General features: G+C 41.4%; 2 protein-coding genes across 2 annotated transcripts; one reads left to right on the top strand and one right to left on the bottom strand.

Annotated features, from left to right (window-relative positions):
• Positions 1–3327: 3327 nt before the first annotated feature.
• Positions 3328–5762, bottom strand: MELLADRAFT_92778 (uncharacterized protein; the record flags this gene model as incomplete). The annotated part of the gene is made up of 10 exons (XM_007415578.1): positions 3328–3590; positions 3656–3867; positions 3947–4099; positions 4175–4274; positions 4357–4381; positions 4482–4883; positions 4984–5029; positions 5240–5408; positions 5484–5607; positions 5691–5762. The coding sequence occupies 10 exons, from the start codon at positions 5760–5762 to the stop codon at positions 3328–3330; spliced, it is 1566 nt and encodes a 521-aa protein (XP_007415640.1).
• Positions 5763–23594: 17832 nt separating this feature from the next.
• Positions 23595–24480, top strand: MELLADRAFT_123599 (uncharacterized protein; the record flags this gene model as incomplete). Its single annotated transcript, XM_007415626.1, has 6 exons — positions 23595–23724; positions 23800–23859; positions 23923–24063; positions 24128–24191; positions 24265–24269; positions 24422–24480. 6 exons carry the CDS (start codon positions 23595–23597, stop codon positions 24478–24480), a joined length of 459 nt encoding a protein of 152 aa, XP_007415688.1.
• Positions 24481–25525: the final 1045 nt, after the last annotated feature.

Raw genomic sequence — 25525 nt, 5'->3', positions numbered from 1 at the left:
ATGAGCTCTAGATGTACTAGATACTATGCGGGCATGCCTGCACCAGTTCAATTGGGAAGTTACTTAAAACCTTTAACACGTCTCTGACAAAGTCACTCAAGTGTAAAAATCGTACAATGTGGAATCAATTGCCTCATTGCAAGGACCTCATACTCCAGCAGTGTCAGTCTTAAACAACCTCGAAGTAAACAACTGATCCATATTGTATTTTGAATGTAAAAGGGCAAGTACCTTGTTGTTCTCACAAGCACTTCAAGTCAAGTCAATACTCCATAATTCCAATACAGTCTTATTGACCTCTTCAGGCATTTTGAGCAAACATCATGAATAAGATATACCTAGAGTCAATATTGTAGTTAATGTGCATTATAAGGTCACTGTGAGTCACAGTTGTCAACTCCAATTTCAACCTCCCCACAAGTTTACAAGTTTGAATTCTAATTATCTTGGTGCAATTATGATTTTGATATTGTCAGGTGATGAAAGCATCATCTTGAACACTGACCACCTCATAAACATCCATTGGCCCCAACACATACAAGGTACAAGCCTTGATCTTTGTGGCAGATGAATAGCTGTTCAACATTGCAAGGATAAGTTGAAGCACACTGATTGAAATAGTTCAATGCAATCCATGGCAAATGGAGTGTTGGTAAGATGAGAAGGCAAAATTGGTGAGGTAAAATCAGATAATCCAGTGAGAATTGGCAGAAAAAATGAAATCATGGTTCACAGGAGAAAAGATATGTAAGCTTATAATGAAATGGTGATGGTTGTTGGTTGGAATGAGAATTATTCCAGAAGACAATCAGGAACCTGCCTTTTAGAAGGATCAGCAAGGACCAAATACACCAAAGGACGGAATGTAATATGTAATAAAGTGGAATGATGCTGGCCCATGATCCAGAGGGCTTCAAGTCATTAAGGGGGGAGTGGTGTCATGAGACATATTCTTATACATAGCCAGTACACTTGTACTAAGAGCACGTTCACTTGAGGAAATTCTGACCAGAAATCACATTCCGTAAATTTTTTAATGCAAAAACAAAACATATACTACCAAATAGACACTTTAAATTCTGCAGAATGTGATTTCTCACCAGAAATCACTTAAGTGAACGTGCCCTAAGTGCACGTGCCCTAAGACTACCACATCCTCAGATCTAGTCAAGCAGATTTTTAATGTTCTTCACATTGCAGTCTACATCTACTAGCACAGGGACCCTTGACATCTCTCACAGCTTGCCAACCCCCACACCAAGTCCTAACAGAACCCATGCCCCAAGATGAAGTTCTTTGAGGTAAGAAGTTCTTTATATTATTAATCATTGCTAATAATTATTGAAGATTTTAATTCAAGAAATTGCATGCCTAGGATTGAGCAGAGATTTTTTATGAAGGGTGGCACAGCTTCCAAAAACTTCAAGCAACAATTCATTGACATAGCATCAACTTTTTCCCTGGTTCCTCCAATCCCTGAGATAAAAACACAAAGACCAAACCTAATTGCTTTCCCACAGCAATCTATGGAAGCAAAGAACCAATCTCATACTCCATCATTGGAAGTGAAATCAGTTGCTATTTGGGTGATTTTTACTGTCATTGGGGGAATGTAGTATCATGTTGGAAAAGGAAGGAGGACTCCCTACCAGGACTTGCTAAGATAGCAAAGATGTACCTTGCAATTTGGGGTACCAGAACTCCATCCCAGAGAGCCCTTGGTAAGACAGAGTCTATTATAGGACCTGAATGAGCTTCTCAAATCCTATGAGTGTAGAGATCCTTTTGTGTCCCAATTTGTCTCTTTAGGCCTATGTATCTCCCTCATAAACTTGATGTGTGAGACATTCAAATTGTCATCAACATATACTTTTCTTTTTTCCTCAACACTGGCCTCTTGTATTTTTGATTCTTTTTTCTCAAACCTCTCATCACTTTCTCTACTGTTTTCTAGTTATCTTGTCACTGTCTTTACAAGTTTGAAATCATTTTTTTTGCTCACAAACTGCAGGTAAGCCACAAGGGCTTTATACTTATCCCCCCGCACCTGTACCTTTTGGGGGGCAAGCTGTATTGGGTGCCCAAAACACTTGACCAAACCCTTGCCCCAAGGGTTAGGGGGGCTGGGCCCCTTGGGTCATTGTGTCTGGCGCTCAGCCTGAGAGCTTGGCCTGCATTGGTTGAAGATGTTGGCCAGGTTTTTGTGTCAATAGTTGAAATCAAAGTTGTTGATATGTGTGCCTGATTCCTGAAATCAATAGGGGTGCTGTATAGAAAGTGAGATGATGGCAGATGGTGACTTGATGAAAATGGTGATGGCTGAGGCTATGATAGTGTGATAACAGAAGAAGGGATGTAGGGCACAAAGGATTGTTGTTATTGCTGCTCTCCAAGCATATAGTTGGGTTTTGTGCAAAGTTGGTAGGTGCAGATGTGCAAATCCAACTGGTTTCTGCCTCCAGTCCAAAACTTGTTCCTCCATTGGTGAGTAGTTGGAGAGTTTGGTCAATTTTGACCAGTTTTTTAAGCAAACCCTTCCTTTGTTTAATTGATTTGAGGATACAACCATAAGGGTTATGAGATGGGTTGGCAATTCCACATGAACCTCTTCATCTAGGGGGCATCTGCACACTCATCTAACAATGACATTCCACTTTTTGAAGATTCCAGAGATGGCCATCTCACATTCTGATGAGAGATAGTTAAGACATGGTCCCCAAGAGTTACCAAAGGCTTTGAAATTCTCTTTGGCCTCTGCATCTTTCGTCAGATGATCATCTGACCACAAGTACTTGTCCTGTCAGTGTTGTGTGAAAAAATCAAATCAATCACCTCTGAAAAAAGGCAAGTACACCTTGAATCAAGTCTTATGAGGAAACACACAGTTTGTGAATTGAAACACTCACAGGGAAAACACATCACATTTGCTTCCAGAATTGATAAAAAGAATCATCATTTCAAGTAAAAAAACTCTTCTTATCTACAAACAAATCAAAACAAAATGAAAAGGACTGTCTATCTATACTGGTTTTGGTATCTTCAAATTTTCCAACAAAATTGAACACAAGATATGCAAGAGAAAGAGACAAAGAAGAAAGAAAGAAAGACAAAGAACATGCTTTTTTCTTGTTTTAATGAAAACAAGACAGAAGACAAAATCAAAGAAAAAACCAGATTCAAGAAAATGACAAAAAGCAAGTTCTCGTCTGTTACCTTCCCTCTAGCCATCCTCAAAACAAAACAAAACAAAAGAAACCCTAGATCTGAACTATATCAACAAATCATAAAATCTGCCTTAATAAAATATACAAAACCCCTGATTCTTCTTCAATCCTCTTCACTAGAAACCAACATAGGTGAATGATCTTCCCTTCTTATTAATCTAGAAAACCAATATGGACGTCTCAATGGATTCAATCTCTCGAATTCATCAATTTCAATTAAATTGGGAGGTTCTAAAGCATTTCGAATTGATGATCTTTCCGAATTCACTAATGATTGATGTTCCGTGTCTTCTAATCCAACATCCCCAAATAACTCGTCCATCTCTTCTAGTGGTACACCACATGTTTCTGGATATGCAAAATAAACTGCAAGAGAAAAACATGAATGTAAGTAAAGAGGATAGAGGAATAGAGATAGTAAAGATACTAACCAAGAATGAAACTCAAAATACAAGAAATAGCATGCATAGGATAAAGACGCCAACTGATGAGGTCCTGTAAGACAGGTGTAGCTTCACCAATGATATAATTGAAGAACCAATTGGTTGCTGTACTAATTGAAACTCCTTTAACCCTGAAAGGTAAAGGGATGATTTCAGGTGGGTATAACCAGGGAATAGGACCCCATGAGTACCCAAAACAACTATCAAATCAAAATTTACATCGATTTAATTTGAAGATTATCAAAAATTTAAATATAAAAGAGTATCATAAACACTCACGAGATGTAAATCATCACACAAATCACCACTCCGATTGGTGTGAATGGCGCATCGAGGTGAATAAGCCAACCCATTGTGGTCAATGCCACTGTCATTCCTACTGCTCCTGATAAGAGAATAAAGCGCCTTCCCCATCGATCCATAAGATACCATCTGTTGATCACAAAATCGGAGAATTCAGACATCATGAATGTATATAAATGTATAGGTAATTAGGGTCTGACTTACGGTGGGATTGTACTTGCGATGTATACTAGTCCGTTGATAGCAGTCATGAAGATTGCATCACGACCAATCCATCCTGCTGATTCGAATACAAGTGGTGCATCTGTCGTAGGAAGAATAGAATAAAAGTCAGCTTTCTCTGTCACATTGAACAATATTTGAGTGAAATGCAAAAGAGCACTCACAATAAGCAATCACATTGATACCATTCTAAGAGTCAGACATCCAGAAAATAAGAAATATTGTGTCGGAGTTTAATTCTTTTCTTCGTAAATACGAATATTTGAAGTGAGAGAAACAAAGATCATACCAGCTGAGCAAATGCTTGGGAAGACATCGCCAATAACACTCTCCCCCTATACCTAGTCCACATAGCTCTGTAAGACCGATCAGGGTTTAATCGGTCATCTAAAACGGCTTCTTTAATTTCCAGATATTCTTGACGAGCACGTTCAGATCTAGGATCACCACCATTAAGATCAACCAAGACTCTCATTCCAGCTACATTTTGATCTGTATCTAATAACCATCTTGGACTTTCTGGAATGATTAATGATCCAACGGCTAAGATTGCACCAATGATACATTGAAATAAAAGTGGTAGTCGCCAAGACCAATGTGATTCTATAAAAGATGAAAAATAATCTATCCATACTGATGATGTGTAACCACAGATGTTCCCGGTCCATTCGATACAAGCAAGTTGTCCTCGCTTTTGGTTTTGAAGAAGATAAGAAGATAATCAGTTTCCGACATGAGATCAAATGATGAAAGTTGGGTTTTCCAATCGGAGAATCAATCGATCAACTCACATGTTCAGCGGGTGAGATCTCAGATTGGTAGACTGGTACGATAGTCCTAAAGATATCCAAAACAAATCGAAACAGCGCAGAACAGTAAGTCAGCGCGAGCAATACGACAGATATATAAATGAGTGATGTGGCCCAAATGGAGGTAGACAAGGATTGATCCTAAATCGAAGTCCCGTTTGACATGAGATATGTGAGAAGCTCTAGCTGCTATAAATTCTCGATCACATTCCTCGGGTGACATTACTCAAAAACTCACGAGAGAAACCCCACCCCAAATCCAGAGATGATTCTACCTAATATCATCGTTGAGAAGCCATCGGCGAAAGTTTGAATTGCACCACCGATAGTAAAAATAACAGCTCCGATAAAAAGTGTACGTCTTCGTCCTACTAAATCTCCTAATTGACCTGAAATGATCGAAGTGACTAAACGACAAATCAAAAACATCAGATCGTTGTGAATCTTCATGAGTGAAGTCGATAAGTGATTGATAGACTTACTAAAAGCTCCAATTTCAAGAATCGCGACCATTGTTCCAATCTCATAATGCGTGGGTTGATTGAAGAATGATTTAAAGTAAGGTCCTGTAATAATCCCTGACATAACACCTTGATCATATCCAAACTAGACCATCAAAAAGTCCTCAGCATAATGTTTCCCTAACATTTGTAGAACCTTTGTTGAGGGAAAGGAATACATGAACTCACCAAAAAGACACCCAAGCTTGCAAAGGTTGATATTGCATATAGCAAAGGTTGACCTACAAGCTTGAAAGGCATCGTGTGTTCGATCTGAAATGTTGAGTGATTTTTGAAGAGTCGAAGTTCAATTCGGACTCAAGTGTACCATCAAGAATGCAATGTGAAGAGGATGAGGAGAATGAGATCATCCACAACAGTCCACAACTCCAACTTGAAAACTGACTTTCTCAATAATGCAGTTCAGTCTCATCGATGACGCTCTTCACAATCGTGATCATGAACTAAACTTGTATCAACAACCGAGGCAACCCAGCATTCAATATCTCTTGGCAGCTCTTGAGTCTTGGCACCTTGTCAACATCTAGATGTACATACGTACGTTACCAGACGTTACCTATAGGCTATTTATCGAGGACCCAATTCATCACAGTTATTTTATAAGAGCACAGTTTAGCTTAACATCGTCCTTGTGTGACTAGCATTGAGCAATTGATTGATATTATAGCATGCATCGTATGTATATATGGGATCCGCTTTGGTCATATACAAAAAAAGTATCCTTGAACTCTCGAACCCTCAGAGCTCCTATCATTCTTCGTTGAGAGAATTCATCTCAAGTGCAGAATCATGATGACAATTTCTATGTATGTCGTGGAAAATCTTGTTACACCCCATATATGCAGAATGCATTTCATCTTTTTAGATCATACCTATGGAAACAGAACATCAGCAGAATTTGTAATCGGCTTTAAGGAATATTGTCGCCTTGAAATTCTAAAAATGTGATCATAACAAAAAAGGATTTTGAAGACAAAAAAATTGACTGACCAAGACCCCCATTGTTTTGCTTTGAACATCCAAAAAGATCACGACATAGCTCAAAATCCTCCAGGTAAGATCAATGACATGGTGGCTGTGGCATTTCTTGCATGTATCATGTCTTATATTTGAACATCTGATTTGTATGGCAAGTAAATTCATGAAAATTCACAAAAACAACCAGAAAGTAAAGGCAACGGGGTAATCAACTTGACGAGAACAAGAAACAAATAGTATCAAGAGTAATGGATAACTGGCAGTTTGTTTGAAAAGAGAACAATTGATCAATTTATGAGCTCTCAAGAAAGTTTCCTAGGTGCTGTTGATCATGTCCTTTCACAAAACAAGAAATACAGTAACAGTAAAAACTTTTCCCGCTTTGCAAAGATTTAGCCATATTTTTTGACCTGAGCCACCTCATCACATATTAATCATGTTTGTAAAAAGTTGTACTTCTGGATTTGTGTAAAAGAGGATAATATTTGTTTCATATCATTTAATTCAAGTACAGCCATATGTCTGGTTCATATTTGAAGTTGCTTATTAAAAATTGGAGGAATCCTGTAAATAACTAATGAGGGAGAAATCTCTAGATATATATATGATACAGACACAAAAGAGAAAATGTTATTGGTGATAGGCAGAGACTCATACTGAACTCTTTGATCCAACATCAAGTATGATATTGAGAGCCAATTGTGCTGAGTGGGAAGGTTGGTCTGATTATGTATGCACTTGCTCATGTCAGCGGTTCAAAATGAGCATATACTCAGAAAGTCCTATTATTGGCAAAAAATGAACCACCATGAATGCTGGACAAAAGATGCAAAATTTATCAAGAATCATGTTTTCTGAGTTAGCACATGGAAGTGGAAGCTGGGCATGTTTAAGAGGTTGCTTATCATCATTTTTTTAGAGATTCTCTCTCAACTGAAAAAATGAGCCCACCATGAATTCTTTTTGACAAAAAATGAAAAAGTTTTCAAAAATTACATATTTCTAAGTTGGCCAAGAAAGTGTGATGTATTCCCACCATGAATTATTTTGGGAAAGAAAAAGAAAAAGTTATCAACAATCACATTTTTTACTCAGACAATTGGCACAAGTAGTAGCACAAAGCCCTTGTTGCAAGTCACAAAAACATGATATTCAATGTGTTGTTTTTTGAACAAAAGTATTCATGGTGGGCTCATTATTTATACCAATGATCCAGAACTCTAGAGGACTTCCAGAAATTGGATATTGTGGATATGTATCTGAGTGGATATCAATACACATGTGCACAGGGCTGAGAAGGTCTCCCTCTTTTGGAAGAAGGTCAAGCTGTACCTACTAGTGTGAAACACAAGCAGAACCTCTTCATAATCAATAAGATCAAAATTGACCTTGAAATTAATTTAGATGTTTCAAAAGCATTCATCAATGATATAAAGTACTTGATGCTTACAAACAAGAGGAAGTAGCCTTCAATAAAAGCAAATGTTCCTTGCAATCTATCAAAATCACAAGTGCTGCTTGTATATATAGAAGCCTTCACCTAAAAAAAAATCAAAAAGATCAAATCTCACTGGAACCAATGGAATTTGATTCATTGAAATTCATTCATAAGAATCACTCAATGATTAAAAGTAGTATCCAGTGACGGTGTTGATCAAAATCAGGTGTTTTATGAGGATTGGGTACTCTTTTGATTGCTCAATGCTCACTAATGGCCAGTTTGTTTATTTTAATTCCAGTAATTATACTTAGATTTCAAAATGTATTGTAATTCCGAATGAATTATAAGAAATAAGTGCAAGGAAAAGAGGCTAACTGGTCTGTTGGGACAAATCTAGACAGACTTCAGTCAGTTGACGCTTTAAAAAGATGTTTTGATCATAATAAAAGTGTTATTGAAGTTGGATCCAGAACTTCCCTTCAATCTTCTGTTTGACATATTGAATAGTGATGTAGAGTTCACTAAACTGGTTGTTTCTATGGTCACCAAACAAAGTGCCTGTATTTGGCTCACTAGGCTTGGGTTGATTTGAGGTCCACAACTTATTTGTTTCTACACGAGGGAAGTAGAGGGTGAAGAAAGGGGTGAACAGAACAGTATTACTTACTTTTAATCAGGAAGCAAACAAAGGTTAAGAAGTTATCACTGGTCTTGTGTATAAGACTCTTGATGTTACTTCAATTGAACTTGAATTGTTCTTTGAAAGTAGTGTGTAATAAAAGATTGGGGGATCTCTGAAAGCCAAGAGGGGAGGGGTGTACATAGGACCCTGGTATGCTCCTATAAGCAACGCCGCCACCTATACTTTACTAGTATAGTATCGCAGATACTTGGTAAAGTATCCAGGACCAGATACTATTGGGAGGACGGACCGGTACGGTATCGGCCGATTGGATACGATACCCAGGGATGCAGCACTGAGAGCATCCGCACTCGTTTGCGGTTGTTAACTTGGTCTCTTGCGGTAGCAACCGCTACATTAAGTAAAAAAATAGTTACCTCGACCAATTTTCACACTCGTGTCGAGGTAATGGCAGAGTAGTTAACTATCTTCGAGGGATAATTTGAGTTTCCACACTGGTTGATAGTAATCAAAGTTTACTAACTCAAAATATCCACCATCCACGCATTTGCACAATCCCCCACCAAATCCACACAGCTTTTTTTGATAAATCACGATGGTAAAGAGCACGTCCTTCTCAAGATACCTCAAGAGAGCACAAGAGTTTATTCAAGAGGACCTAGATGATATGGATGAAGACCTCAGCTTAGAAGATAACTGTGATGAACGCCCAAAGAAAAAGAAAATTATGGTATACAGGGATCGAGAAGAAGCCTATGCACAACTTCACAGAGACTACCTCGCCGAAAACCCAAGATACAATGAAGAGACCTTCCAACGTCGATTTCGAATGCCCAGTGATATGTTCAAAGACATCTGCGCCCGGCTAGTACAGCATGATAAGTACTGGGAACAAAGACCTGTGAGCTTGATTGAGTTGCTTTGTTTTTTTCACTCTCATTCATTCTTTCTTCAAATAGGATTGTACAGGACGATATGGTCTATCAACTGAGCAGAAGGTCACTGCCGCTCTCCGTCAGCTTGCGTATGGAGTACCTCCGGACGCAACAGACGAGTATCTAAAGATAGCTGAAAGTACATCTCTCAAAGCGCTGAAGAAATTTTGCTCAGCAATCATTGATATCTACGGTCCGGAATTTCTAAGACCCCCAAACGAGGAAGAGTTAGTGACTATTACGAAAGAATATGAAGAACGGGGATTTCCTGGTTGTAAGGGATCCATCGATGGAATGCATTGGGCATGGGAAAACTGTCCCAGTGCTTGGCAAGGACAGTATCAAGGCAAGGAGAAATCACCGAGTATAGTACTAGAAGCGGTTGCTTCAAAAAGTTGCAGAATTTGGCACGCTTTTTTTGGATCACCTGGATCTCTCAATGATATCAATATCTTGAATTCAAGCCCTTTGTTTTCAAGATTTCTCTCGGGTGTGTTCATATTCATTCTTTTGATCAAAATGGTTAGGATTATATTTACAATTTGGTTCATGTATCTGCACAGGAACGGAAGACAATCTTCACTTTGAAATCAATGGAAATAGATACACACGAGGATATTATCTAGCTGATGGTATCTACCCCTCATGGCCGGTTTTAGTCAAATCAATTCGACATCCGGGTGATCCTGCAACATCTTTCTTTGCCGAAAGGCAAGAATCCGCAAGAAAAGACATCGAACGCACATTTGGAATTCTTCAGGCTCGTTGGGCAATAATAAAGCAACCCGGTCGGCTTTGGAAGATATGTGATCTCAGGCAGATCATGTATTGCTGCATCATACTACACAATATGGTTGTCGAGGAAAGATTAGAAAAAGACCCAATTATTACGGACTACGACAGTCAAGTACAAGTAGTTCCCAATGTTAGAGACCCTCGTCTCGCACCATCACTTACCACTTACATCAGTGCGTCTCAAGAGCTTCGGGATAGTGAAGTCCATTTAAGATTAACTCGAGATCTCATCACAGCTGGATGGTTGGCACGCGGGGGTTTGTAGACAAGCAAGGAAAAATTGATTTCTTCAATTCTAACAAAGGAAATTTTTAAATACAATTCTAGATATCAATAACAAATGTAGATAATCATTCTAGATATTGAAAACAAATGTAGATAATCAACCCCTTTTGCAAAGTTCCCCTTTATCAATGATTTAGTTGAATTGAATTTTGATTGTTCTAAAATAGATCCAAACATATCTTTAAATTACATTTCACAATTCAAACAATAAGAAATCAATCTAGATCAATAAAAGCAATCAATCCTTCTAAAAGCAATCGGTCCTTCTAAAAGCCATCAATCCATCTAAAAGCAATCGATCCATCTAAAAGCAATTGATCCATCTGAAAGCAATCGATCCATCTAAAAGCAATCGATCCATCTAAAAGCCATCCACAGGATGGCTTTTCATCTCGATCAATCTAAAGTTATCTTCAAAATCTATATAACTAGATGTAAAGTAGACTAATATCAATCAACATTGGCTGAAGGGAATAAGATAGTCAGAAACTTAACATACTCATGATTTCAATGAATTAAAAGACAGCTACACATGACTAGAAGAGCCATCTGCTTCCCCATCTTCATACTTGAGAAGGATTTGAGCCTTCATCTTCTTCAAAATTTTTTTAGACACCTCGTTCATTTTGGATTCATCTTGATTCAAAATCTCCATCTCTTTTGACATGATCTCGGTGGTCTGCATCTCTTTGGCCAATCGATTAGCTTCTTCCATGGCAGAGACTCTTCTTTCTCGAAGGGATTTGACTTCTGCCTTGGCTTCAGCTAAAGCCTCATCGTCTTCTTCGCGTGCACACTTAGCCTCGCTCAGTCGGTTACGCTTGCAGCTCTTCTTTCCCAGAGGACGAGTCGGGCTAGAGGCACGAGTAGCGGTGTGTTTGTAATCGTCTGCTGAACTGGAATTAGAGAATGGAGGGACTGGGCACCACTTGGGTTCGTGTCGTAGAACTTCCCATGTGAGCTCGCTCCTGAATTCACGTTTCTTCTTGTCTTCAGCTTTGTATAACGCCTTTGCATCTCGTATCATGTCGATGAGATTGCTCCCACTCCGGGGAGACTGCTCGATTCTAGCGTAACAACCCGAGAATTTCAAAGTTGAAGTTCGGAGGGCATTCCAACTTTGTGAAACAAAAAGACTTAAAAACATATCAATCAAAGACGAGTTAAGATTTAACTTACCCATTTTGAACTTGGGCTATTGAACGCCCAGGAGGATCAGTGCCGGGAGGATCAGTGTGCAGGTTGAAGTGTTTGGTGATCTTTTCAAAGAACACCTTGGAAGATTGGCCGGTTCCGATTTCGGCTTGAGACGAGATATGAAGGTAAGATTTCGCAAGCTGCTCCTTGTCTTTCGCTGTCCAGTTTGCACCACGCGTGCGAGTTTTTGATTCTTCTGATTCTTGGGTTGCCATTGTATGAATCTTGAATCAGGTGTTGTGGGTTGAGAGGAAGCAAGTTGGAGTTGTGTTGAAGTTGAGTTGGGGAGTCTTGAAGTTAGTGACAGGGCTACCCTCTGATACCGCATGCGGTAGCCAATTGGTAAAGTTACCGATTGGCTAACGCAAATCGATCAAAAAATAACTACCGCGGGGCTAATTTCTCACCAGTGTGGGAGAGGCCCCGCATTTGCGGTAAAATTTACCTTACCGCACGAGTGCGGATGCTCTGAGTCTACTCCGACTCAGTGCGCGGTGTTCCAGCATCGGTACTCCAAATGAGTCCCGATACATGTTAGTTACAGGTAGAGTCCCAGACTCAACTGTAATATGTCAGTAGAGTCCAGGCTGGGTTTGTGACTCAGCACTGCCCCTTATGTAAGTCCGATGTTGGCAAAGGACTCAACGAGTGAGTAGACTCATGATACAGTCTACTCACTCAGAGTACACTCTATCATGATCAGACCGAGAGTACTCATGAGTACTGAGTACACTCGGTCATAAGCGCGAGTTGGGACAGGGACAAAGGAACATGTTCCTATTGGCATAAGATCTTTTGTATGAGAGTGGGGATACAAACTTGGGCAACAACCTTTCCGAGCAAGCGTTCATGATTTAAAAAGGGGTGGGGGGAGGTGAACAACGTATAACAACAAAATCAAGAATGATTAAGCAACATCTGCCACATTCAAAGTGGCCTCCCAATTCATGAGCCAGTGTCGCACAAGAACAAGGTGGCAAATCGTTTCAGGGTCCAGGCGACCTCGCGACGGAACGGCTATGTTGCCTGAGATAGAAAAGACCCGCTCAACCGAGGCACCAGCTGCCGCAATCGTGAGGTGTTGCAGGGCGATCTGGGCTAACACGGGAAGTCCGTGTGGCTTGGACATGCGCTGTCAAAAGCAACCGTCAGCTCATGTCTAGGCGCCTAAGACCAAACCAGGGAAATTGACTTACCACCCAGAATTCCCCAATGAAAGCATTGGGGAGTACAGGATCGAGTTGTTGCAAATAACGGGTCACCTCGTCAATTTCTTGACCGGGTTCACTTGAATGGTGAATGGACGAGGTACCCAAGAGTGAATAGATCTCTTGGAGTTTCTTGTGGGTAGTTTGTTTTGGAGCAACAGGACTTGGAGGAGGGGATTCGTGGCCGCTTTCGGTAGGGCTGGGCTTCCAAAGATTGTACTCGTCTCGAAGGCAGTTCTTGGCTTGAACTTCCACTGACAGGTGGTTCCGAAAAATGCTGTCTCTCTGGACCGGGTCGAGGATTGTAGCCACCAACGTCTGGAAGTTGCCTTCCTCACGGGCCAGGTACTTGATGAGTTTGTCCTCGGCTTTCTTGCAAGCTCGACCCCAAGTGCCAGGAACCTTCTGGTGTTTCTTCAACACTGTTTGAAGAGCCCAGAGTACGGGTAGTACGAGCTGCTTAGTCGCGTCATTCGACTGGAATATCTGAGTCGCTGTTTCAAACATTTCAAGGACAGGTTGCATATATTCGATGGTCGCCCAGTCCGACTTCGAGATGGCTAGATGGACTCGTTTGGGATCAGAGGTGTAGAGTTCCAGGGACTTCCTGAGGTTGAGAGTGCGTTGTACCTACAAAGCTATTTGGTTAGCATCTGAGAAAATACATTAATAGAATTATTTCGTTTATGGGATGCTCACCACATAATAGAAATAATTCCAGCGGGTCGGAGGGCAGCTGAGGGGAAGAAGTTGAGGGTCTTGGACACTCTCCCGGACCTTGATGAAAGCCTCCAATTCTTGAGGGCTTTTTCGGATGTATGTATCCAAGGCGCGAACCCGAGTCACGATCGTCGACTTTTTCTTGTGTGCTGCAAGTAGGACAGTGGGGGATTGATCCAATGATTCGTCTTCATAAGTCATTTGGGTCAAGGGGACGTCTTTGGTGTCCTGAGTTTGAGTCGGACCGTGTACATCAAGAGACGCGCCAGAGAGCGATTCGGGTGGTTGTGGCACAGAGTCAGCCACAACCACATTGAAGTCGCCAGTGTAAGGAAGTTTGTTGGGTTCGAATGAGCTGCGGCTTTCGGCCAAGCCAGAGGTTTCGTAGGCAGCAATATCTTCGTCGGTGAGCTGACCCATTCCGTCCAGGAAGTCCTTGGCGACCAAGTTGATAACGTGACACATGCACCCATGGAATCGTGACTCGAAAGGCCAATGGATTCCAAGGGTCGCATAACGTTCACCCAAAACCTTCGCCATAGCGCGATTAGAAGACGCATTATCGCCCGTGATGGAGTAGTGAGACCTAAGCGCCCCAACGTGTTCGAGGGCCTTCCAGTAAACTTGGGCAAGGTTCTCACCCGTGTGTTTACCCTCAAGTTTCTGCATATGGGGCAAATGGTATTTGTCAACACACGAACCAAACTAAACATAAAAAGGTAGAACCTTACCTTGAAAGACAACAATTGACGGCAGAATTTCCCATCCGAGTTGAAAAAGAACCCGTTGATAGCCATGTACGTATGCGAGAAGTCGGCACTGGTCCAACAGTCGGTGGCTGTAGAGATTGATCCCGGGACCGATTGAACCTCGTCAAGGAGCTTGCGCTCCAAATCAATGAATAGGGCCTCGGAGTCGGCTTTGACGGCCATTCGAGCAGGCCAATAGAACGATGGGGCAATCGCACGCAGAGCGTTCTGCATCAAGACACCTTCAAAAATCGAAAACGGCAGATTCTTGCTGATCACGGCGCCGACCAGGAGCGTACGCAGCTCTCTCTTTCGATCCGCAGCGACTATCGGGTCACTTTCGGGTTCGATACTTCCGGGATCGTGGTTGTACCACGCGAGTGCCAAACCAGGACACTTGCGTCTGTGCTTGTGCAAGTTCGAGTTGGGACGCCCGGTGATGGAAAGCACGACGCTGCAATGAACAAGCTAAGTTAGTCAAATAAGATCAAAAGTAGTGAGCATTAGTTGAGAGAGAAAAAGCTCACGGGCAGTGAAGACAATTGTATGATTTTGTACCTTCCGCCTTGTTCTCATCCGAGGATCGCACAGGGTCCTAAATACGATGTAGAAAAGGTCAGTCTGTCTGTGACATCGATTAATCAAATTCTTTCGACGTGTGTACTCACATCGAAATAGAGGTAAACATCAGAACGGTGTCGATGAGATCGCAGGGTGGCCGCTTCCCCGTCGTGTTCAGAGGTGTCTTGCACAACAACGCACCTAGGACGCGATGCAGGAGGGTTTTCAAGTCGAATAGAAGACTGTGAGAGACGAGGTGCCAAGCCAACGCGTGATGCTGAAGTGACACGGTTCGCTGACTGGTTTGCAGATGTGATACGCGAGATCGAGGACGCTGGGGTGGCACGACGTGAATAGGGAGACCCTTTGCCAGGTGGAGGTGATTTCTGAACGTTACGAGGCATATTCGCTAGATATTGGCCAGGCCTAATGCGAGAGAAGGTAGGAAAAATTTTTAACGGAAGGGAGAAATGCAAAAAGAAAGGGGGATAAGCTTGTGTGTTCAAGCGAGCGCGCGGTTATAAGGGAACCTCGATAAGCACTCACCTGAGGTCCAAAGACCAATCAGAAATCCCTAGCGCCTCGAAATGACCATTAACCCAAGCCACCGCCGGCCACAATAGCTCGATCTGGCCACCAGGATCTAAAGAATCTTCTGCCCCCATGTTGAGATTGAAAGAAACAACTCGATGTAGTCTAGAATAATAACAGACGGTTCGATGTATTGTAGATTGATATATATGTAATTAACGGTTTGATATATAGTCGATGTAGTCTAGAAGGTCAAGCCACTCATCTAGAGTGAGCGGTAAGGCCAAATGAGTTGGTGGAATAAGGATAGAGCGTGATTGGAATCTAGATCAGGAAGTGGGATTGAGGATGGTGTGGACAAGTGCCTCGATTGGTCAGATTTGAATGACGGTGGTGGCGATTTTATGAGGGAGGGGCGAGTTCGGTGGGAAAGTCGATTTCCGAGATTGATATCGATAGTGGAATTGTGGATGTTTGTTGATTGATCAAGTGGTGGATATCGAAGGTGGAAAAGAGGGTTGTTGGTGTTTGTGGATTGAGATGTTTGTTGATTGATCAAGTGGTGGATATGGAAGGTGGAAAAGAGGGTTGTTGGTGTTTGTGGATTGAGATGTTTGTTGATTGATCAAGTGGTGGATATGGAAGGTGGAAAAGAGGGTTGTTGGTGTTTGTGGATCGATCGAGTGGAGGCCTTGTTTGGCTGAGTATAAGTGAGTATATACTCAGCCAAACAAGCGTTGTGGTGAAATAGGGTGTGTGAGTTTGGTGGGCGGATGGAGGGGGAGCTGGAGTATGTGTAATCAAAAAACACATACACGTGAGTCCTCCAAAACGGGGTGTCACTCATCCAGCCCCGCAGAGGAGTACATGTACTCCTCTGTGGGGCCCATACCCGTGTTTGGTGAGTATGAGTTGGGTATACTCATACTCAGTGCTGCATCCCTGACGATACCAGATACCGTATCCTAACTCAAGGTACTGTCCAAGTCTTCGCTTGGTACAGTATCCTCGATACCCAATACAATACCGATACGTATTGTAGTATTGAGGATGTTGACGATACCGGTACAATACTGGTAAAGTATCGTGTATCGATGTCAAACCCAGCACGCCACATGTTTTCATTTGGCATAACAACAAAAAGAAAATAAAAGAAACCAAAGAAAAGACAAGAAAATGACTCTCAGAGCCCATCACGCAAACCGTACAACTTGTGTTTCAGAAAATATGAAAGAAGAAAATATAAAATATAAAAATTTGTTTAATCAAAATAATACTAACGCTCCCTCCTCTTTCGGTGTGACTTATCCAAGGTACTAGCCTGAGCCATACACTTTTGACACTCGTCAAATTCCAATCCTTTTACCTCGATGCCCTCCTTAGACCAAATGCGAGCCCCAACTGAACGCTCGACTGTTGCTGGTTTCAAAGCCCCTCGATCACGGCTGCAGACATCTGCAGCTGCGGAGAACGTCCTCTCAACAGCACACAACGATCCACAGACTGCCAGATAGTCTTTTGCAAGAGATGATAAGACCGGATATCTCGAAGCATCCACCTGGGTAATATAAAATTGAAACATCATCAGTCCTTTTTTTGCAAGATATTTGAGCTGAGCTAATCAAGGACCATTACCTTCCACCATTCTAAAGCAAGATGAGGGTCCCTCTCTACAGCTTTAGAGGGCTCATCCACCCGCTCAAAATAGTTGCTAAGTTCATTTTCAGTTCGTGTCTGAACTTTCTTGCGATGTGCCCTAAATCCATCTTCATCATCGTCTTCTTCATTAGAATCCACACTGTGTCCTTCATTGTTCTTGCCCGAGTTAAGTTTCATTTTTCTAATGTCAAATGCTGATTCTAATAAAGCTTGAGCGGCTAAGAATTCATCTGAGTTGTCGCCAAAAGCAAACTGAAAGTAATCAGTTCGCCATGAGGGATGTAGGATGGTGGCCAAGACTAGGACATTGGATTGAAGCGCTTCAGCTAAATAAGATTTTACCCTAACATGCATTGCATGATACATTGGGAATAGAGGATCAGCTCGGGATTCACATGCATCAATCTTATCTTGAAGTGACTTCTTCAACTTGACGTATTCCCGAATGACAAGTGAACCAGTCGGTGCATCGGCTTCAAATACTTTAGTTAAAGATTCGAAATCCTTGATAAAAGAGAAATAATCAGTGAACCACTTTGTGCCACTGGGTAATTAATATGTAAAAAACTTACACGAAGTATTTTAATCAATTGACCAACCTGCTTCCATTGATCCGGCGAAATGTGAGCTTTATTGAATATGCCCCGAGGTTGAGATGTATCTGGATCACTGGGTCCAAGTTTGGGTCTTTGATTTCGGCAACTGTGGTACTTGCCGTTGTTCACTTCCTTCTGATCGTCTTTGAGCATCCAATCAATAACCTGTTATAGGATGCTCAAAGGAGAAATATATTAAAAAGATGATTGATAATAATAATAAAGAAATTTAGTAAACACTGACCTCTTGAGCGTTGAAGAGTCTTTCCCAACATTAGAGTTTTATATTCCATTGTATTCCATAACCCGGAATAGGACGAGGAAATGCCACTCCCATACTTACACAAGCTGCATCAAAGACTGCCAACATCCTAGAGGAACCTCCAATCTTACGAGCGATTTCATCAAGCTATTCAAGAACAACTGATATTAGTAAAGATGCCAAACATTGTATTTAAACAACAAACACATACCTGAAGTGTCAATAAATAAACTGCATTGGATTTGTTGCGATTGGAGGCGGGCAAATCTGGGGAAAGCTCGAAAGGACCATCTAAAACGTTGTACCATTGCTCGCCTACCTCTTTTTCAGCTATATCAGTAAGTTCCAGCTCTTCGTCGGATTCTGGTATATTGGTGTTATTGAAGTTGTCTTCTTCATTCTCTTCAACAATCAATGGCATAGCGTGTTCATGAAGTGGAAAATCACCAAGTATGGTGGACTTAACAAGCGGAGGGGGTGGCGCTTTGATTCCCAATGCCTGAAGACCGCCATTCACAATCAACGCAATTTTATGCCCAGCACATCAAACTCGATCACATTTCTCATCAAAATCAAAAGTTTTGTAGTTGTCCTTTGCGATTTTGGAAAGTCGGGCTTGCATTGCACAAGCGCAGGTGTCGTTATTACTGCCGGAATCATGCGTCTGTGAAATCATGTGTCATTTCAAAATATGTTAGCTAAAGTTCAAATGGAAATAAAAAAACTAGAAAATTAAAGATAGAAACAAAATTGATACATATCTTGGGGTAAAGCTGGTGTTTAGCAAGCACATTGATCAATGGCTCTGCTAACCACTCGCCCTTGTGGTGCCATGCAATCATCTTCATTGAAAGGTGTCGTGTGATAAACTTCCATTGATCGTTGATGTATGTAAGCGACGCTGAGATAAAGCCGTATTTGTTGCGGGGTGAAGTCCACGCATCGAGTATGAGACCGAATTTGGAATCATTAGCCTAAAATGAATCCAATATCAAATATAAGTTATAAAAATTAAAAATACATTCAAAACGAAACCAAACTTAAATACGCACTTGTAAATCAGATAGCACAGAGGCTCGCATCCCAAGATATGCCTTGTGAGCAAAACCAGCTAACCAGGTACGTCCAAAGAGCTGAGCCGAGGGATTTGCGAAACAAAAGCAGGCACGAAGAGCCTCATCCTCGATTCGCGCCCAAGGTTGAGAAGTTCTCACAGCCCACAAGCCTACCATTTGGTTCAAAATGGTGTTTGAGAACCGAGAAGAGCCTTTTTGAACATAAAGATCGATGGTCGTCTGGGCGGTGGAAATCGTTTCTTGTTGTTGACGAGCTTGTTCACGTTCTTCAGCCACTGTCGGGGGAAGTTTACAACCAGCAGATATGGCCACATGCCGTTTCTTGCAACTTGGCCGACCAGATTTCCCAGCTTGTTTAGAACCATCGCGATGGGCTAACATGTTTGTAGGAGAACTGCCGCCTCCTCGAACATGTTCACCACACCATTTGCAATCATACGAATTCCACGGTCTGTCGTTCGCCTAGGTAAGAAAGTTACATGTCAGTCATATTGAGCCGGATCATCTAGAGAGAGATGTGGGATACTGAATCATGCTGATTCAGTATACTCACATCATTCCCGCCTTGATAAGGAGATCCAAAGTAATCTTTGATATTGTCATACTTGTTATTTTGCTTGTTGTCCTGTGGTTTTGATTTCTTTGCAGGTTTTATTTAATCCAGTTTTGCTGAAATCTAATCTTTGGTCAGACAAAAAAACTACTATGCAATGTTTATATGACTACAAAACAGAGTAAAAACAGTTCTTCCTCATTTCGTCACTACATATACTACCCATGATGCTTTGGTAACTATGAAACACAGCTGTCACTATATCCAACACCGCAACCACTACGCTCCGCTCAGGTTTTCGACCTATTTTGGGAGCGGAGCGCAGTGCTGCGCTCAATCTCACTACGCACAATATTGCTCTTTTTTATTTTTTTCTTACTTCGGTGTGCGTAGTGCAACACCAGTGTGCGGCGCACAACACTATATTGCGGCGCTCATCACTACAAAAGACCTGAAAAGTCTAAAAAAAACCATAAAAAAGAGACTCGAGCCCCGGCTCTGAGCGGAGCGATATGCTCCGCTCAGGACTTTCCTCTTCTCGGAGCACGGTGTGCAGCCTCCGCTCTGGTTAGCGGAGGTTTGAGCGGATGCCAAAACCGCTCTGCTTGCGCTCATTCAAGAGGACGGTTGCGGTATTGCTGTATCCACTCTTTCTTGGAGAGTGTAGGGGGATCAGGAGCTTCCTGAAATCTCAAACCACAAGCACAGGTGGTTGTGAGATTGGGACACAACTCTGTCACTGTGGGTATTGAGTTGGATGGGTAAGACTTGCTCTACGCGGGGGGCGTAGAGTGAGGCTTACCCAAGGTGGGTGAACCCCTAGACCCCGGGCCTTCCTGACGAGGGGACTTGCAGACTCTCTCCGACAAGAGGGTTGCAAGCTCACCTTGAAGGCCAATGCTGTCAGACGTCTGACAGCCGGGGGTGAGACAGAGAGTGGGGGGAAGGAGCTCCGATCAAACCTTGTGCGGGTGGGAGATTCCAGAGGAACGTGGGTTTGAAAAAGGAGCAGAATGTGACCCTAGAGCACTGAGCTAAGGGAGAGGCAGAACAGGAAAGACGGATCAGGAAAAAGGCTTTGGAGAGGAAAGTGTTTCTCAGATTGTGAAGGGGGAGAATACCTGAGGAGCGATAGGTGGAGAGTACAAAGGTCTGTGAGGTGCCTTTGAGGCTCTGCGTGATTTGTCACCTAACCGCCTGTGCCTCAGGCACAAACCCTCAGGCTTGGCACATCCGGTTATTTGGTAACCGGGGGCTGTCCCTTAGGCTCCTGCAACATGGACAAGGGTTATTCCCCGTGCCTTGTCAAAACCCAACAATCAAAGTCTATACAGAAGAAGTTCTTTTCCAGTGGATATCCATATCCCATTTCCAATAATCCTTGGGTGCTTTCCCAGACGGACACATCAGCAGACTGTTGTTGAAGAGGTAAGGGATTGCTGTGTGCAAGTAAGTTCCTTCCATTGTATGCACTGCCACAGGCTCTACCTCTCCCCCATTGTTTTGCAACAACACCATGGCCCTGCCTGTGAGCACAAGATCTTTTGTTTTGCTTGTTCAGGTTTGCTGTGGCAAAAATCTTTACCTAAAGGAGTCCTGGTTGTCTCTGTTCAGGGGCAAGTGTGGGGTTGATGTTGAGGATTTAGGTTCCTCATGTTCTTTATCTGTATCTTTCTTTCTGTTTCTCTTTTCTCTTTTCTCTTTTTTGTTTTGAAAATTCTTCATTTGAATTTCTTTGGTATTTTTTGATTTTATAAATTTGTTTCATAAGTTGAGGGAAGTTTTATGTTGGGTTCCTCTTAATTGGGGGGGAGTAAGGAAGGAGTATGAGTATTGATTACAGTATGTTATGGGGTTATGTAGTGCTATGGTAGTACAGCCGTTCCTTGATTGGTTCCTCCTAAAAAAAATTTCCAACTCTTTTAACAACTTTTGCTTTTTTTTCTTTTGGAAATGTCATTTATGGCACTTACAAAAATCTCAAAGAACATAACTCAAAGTTCTGAAACAACTTTCCCCAAAGGGATAAAATACTGTCATATCCAAACACTACACCAAATGTAATCTTTACCGGGCGGTAAAGAAAACTACTGACATAGAAAAGTCCTGAGGCAACAGGAAGAGAGCTAAAAATCTGAAAAATTATGCACCTTGTTCCTAGATGTTGGGGCGTCATGATGAGTATTTTTTTGTATTTTACACGCAGATATTGGTTTATGTACTAACAATAAACGCTGAAAATCATCAAAAACTCACATGTAACAATACCTGAAATTTGGGTCATGAGTATGAAGACAATATTTTGTGGTCTGAAAACTTCAATAACTTTTGCAATTCTGCTCCAAGTAACTCGATTTTTGGTTCATTCAAAAGCTGAACTATTCTCCTTCACACTTCATAATGTTAGTAAGGTGCTATCTAGTCATTTAAACACTCTACATATGTTCAAACAGTTCTGCATGAATATCTCTGTAGGATCTTTTTGAGACCAGCTACAGATGTGATGTCTGAGTGAAAAATGTAGAGGAAAGGCTCACCTTTTTAATGCACTTCAAATCGAGTGATTTGATTCAGAACTGCAAAAGTTATTGATGTTTGAAGATTTCAAAATCCTGTCTTCAAAATCAAGGGCCAAATTTCAGGTATTGTTACAGGTGGGTTTTTGATGATTCTCAGCCTTTATTGTTAGTACATTAACCAATGTCCGTGTGTAAAATACAAAAAAATACTCATCATGACGCTCTAACATCTAGGAACAAGGTGCATATTTTTTCAGATTTTTAGCTCTCTTCCTGTTGCCTCAGGACTTTTATATGTCAGTAGTTTTCTTTACCGCCAGGTAAAGATTACATTTTGTGTAGTGAAAACAATCAACACCCTGCGGGGTGGCTAGCGGCTCATACAACAAAAAAGATAAAACTGTGCAGGCACAAACATAAACAAAAGATGTAAAAACATCTAAAGACACATATGTACATAAACACTATAAAATTCTAAAAATCTGCCAAGAATAAAAAAAATCCTACACTAAAACACACACATGTGCACATTTTTTTTGTTGATTTTTAAAGAATATAGAAAATGACTATTCACACCAAACATAAATCAAAAATAACCACTAACTATTTTTTAACAGAAAAAAGGAGAGGGAGGGCGGGCTTTAAAATAAGAACTATCTGAATCAAAGATCTACAACTATAATTCAGTCCCAGTAGGTCCTGAACACAGCCTACATTCGGCTTTGGGTGGGGGGAGGTGGGGGGTTCCAAGCTTAAGGCAAGTTTGCTCCATCTCTTCCATCTCCTTCCAGCCTCGTTGAAGGACAAACGCAGCCACCGCCCAAAATTATCACAGGCTGCGAGGGCGCGGCGAACGCGCAAGAGGGCTAAGCAGCAAGCTTACTCGTAGGCCATGATGTGACACTGATTTAGCTTTAAATCCCTACAGCAGTCGGACACAATTCCGAATAAGAAGTGATTTACCGGTACTTGAAATATATAGAACTGTTTAATTTCTACGAAGTTATCTTGAGTATGATAAATTTTTGTCTTTGGTTGGGAGGCTTCTTCTTCCTGCCCCACTGTCAGATTCTTCGAACCTCCTTCTACCTCGGCCTGCTTCTTCGGATCTCGTTGTGCACGAGTCAGACAGTTTTTCCAACGCCGATTCTGGCCGATTTCGAGCCGGAAATCGTTTGGCAGCTGGCTATATAAACAGTCCAAGATCATGCGGAAAGATCTTGATTTTCAGACGTCCCAATCCATCTGCCCTTTTCTTTAATTCGACTTTGAATTTGAAACTCATTGCAGATTACTTGATTGGTACTCATCCTGAATTCTTTCTAAGGTCTTTCTCCTCGTATCTCTCCGACAAGTCAAAAACGATGAATCCCAATTTTTCTTTCCTGCTGTTGGTGATACAATTCATGTCTACGATCACCGTCATCTCCGGGAAAAATATTACCTGCGTCGAAGAGTTTCGCGGGTGGGTAAAATGGAGGGGTATTCGTGATCGTGAGTAAACTCACTGAAAGAAAGGAAGACTTTTTTGAAATAAGCAATCTAACTGGGTATGAGGTCTCGGATCAGGTTGTGTTTCTACCGACGGCTTCATCAACGACTGTGATAGCTGTGATAGACACAATTCCAGTAAGTCTCAAGAGCCTCCTTCACGTTTTCTTGGCTGAACTATATTCATTTGCCGCGAATCAGAGGGACAATACTGCGTCAAGGCAAAAACATTCGTTCCGAAAGGCATGAAAATCCCAACTCAAGACACGCCAGGAGTCATACTAAACGGAGATTGCCAAAATTATGAAAGCCTCACCCTTGAAGGAAAGCCTTATGGATTTGGTAGGTTATCCTAATTTAATCATTTTCTTTCCAAGTACAAAATTTCTGAGAATCGCGTATGTAGGTTGTTCTACAGCTCCTGATCAACCACAAAGCCTATTTTGCAATGCCATCCTACCAGAAACATTGTAAGTCTCATTCCATTAAATGGGTGCTAATGTAACAACAAAGACTTATACTTCTGATGTTCTAATCCCACAGTCCAAGTTAGTAACAAGCTCAGTTCCTTTGAATCCTTACCATACTTGAGTGCAACTTAACGGCATGAATTATGATATTCCAAGCTATGAAATTTGCAACTTCCGTCTTCTTTCAGAAAGTAAATTTCAGCTGACTGACGTTTTGTAACTCCCTTCAGGTTGCGATCATTGCAAGCAAGGGGATAAAAGACAGCCCCCGATTATCAAATGGAATTAGCCAAACACCGTGATTCGCAGTTGGGAGATGAAGTAGCTGTCAAGGAGAATACCATGTCTGATTTTATATTCACAATGATACTCTTGATGTCTGATTTTGCCTGGGTTCAAATGGAATAAACGACGAGGCCATTCCGTTATCAGTTCTTTTTCTGTAATCTGCATAAACTCAACAATCTATAAACCGCTTGCTTTTGCTGCCTCATTGTTGTCCTACCGGCCCCTCTGGTTTCTCTTCCGTCTTCTACATTTCTATGATGCAAATTACATTATTTGAGTTATCGTGAAACAAGCTGGTTCAAAATTCAAGACGATATTATTTGACTATTTAGCAAAGGAACAAATATCATAAGTAGAACATCCATCCGACATGATAAAGAGGTGCGAAAATGTATCCCAACTATCGGTTGCCATGGGTTTGTGTGTGCCCTGGTAGAACGAAAACATATATTTTGTTGTACTTCTCTCCCATCTGCTCAAAGGCGATCCATTTTTTTGCAAAACCCCACAAGCTCCAAGTTGAACACTTTCAAGCGCAATTGATTCAGCAAAACAGATGCAAAACTTTCACCCAGGACCATGCGGCCGGATGTGTTTTACAACAGCAGCACCGCCCCGCCCGAGCGGGTCTACTTACTGCCAGTGATAAATCAGATTGTAAACGCACGCTTGGGGCTTTTCATTGAAAGCTGGAAAAGTTTCCTCTAATTAAGTGTAGATGGGACTCATTGACTATTTTCTTGAAAAGAAAACATTCATCAATCGATTTACTAATCATTGATTTTTGAAATAAATAAAATTAGAAAATGTATATTTTTATAATATTTAATCCTATCTTCTTCAAACTTTAAATAAAACCTTGAAATAAAACCCCAAAAAAATAAAAATAAAATGGGCTATGTGCATTGAAAGAATGAGAAAACAGTAACGATAAGATTTTTTTTGGAATAAAAAAAAGAAACCAATCCAAAGTATGAGATATATCTATGAAAAAATACACCTCAATAATATAAGTATATATATATATAAGAAAACAATCTCAACTT

This window comes from Melampsora larici-populina (genome assembly GCF_000204055.1).
Source record: "Melampsora larici-populina 98AG31 unplaced genomic scaffold MELLAscaffold_52, whole genome shotgun sequence".
Taxonomy (NCBI): domain Eukaryota; kingdom Fungi; phylum Basidiomycota; class Pucciniomycetes; order Pucciniales; family Melampsoraceae; genus Melampsora; species Melampsora laricis-populina.
This window is presented reverse-complemented; position numbering and strand designations above follow the sequence as displayed.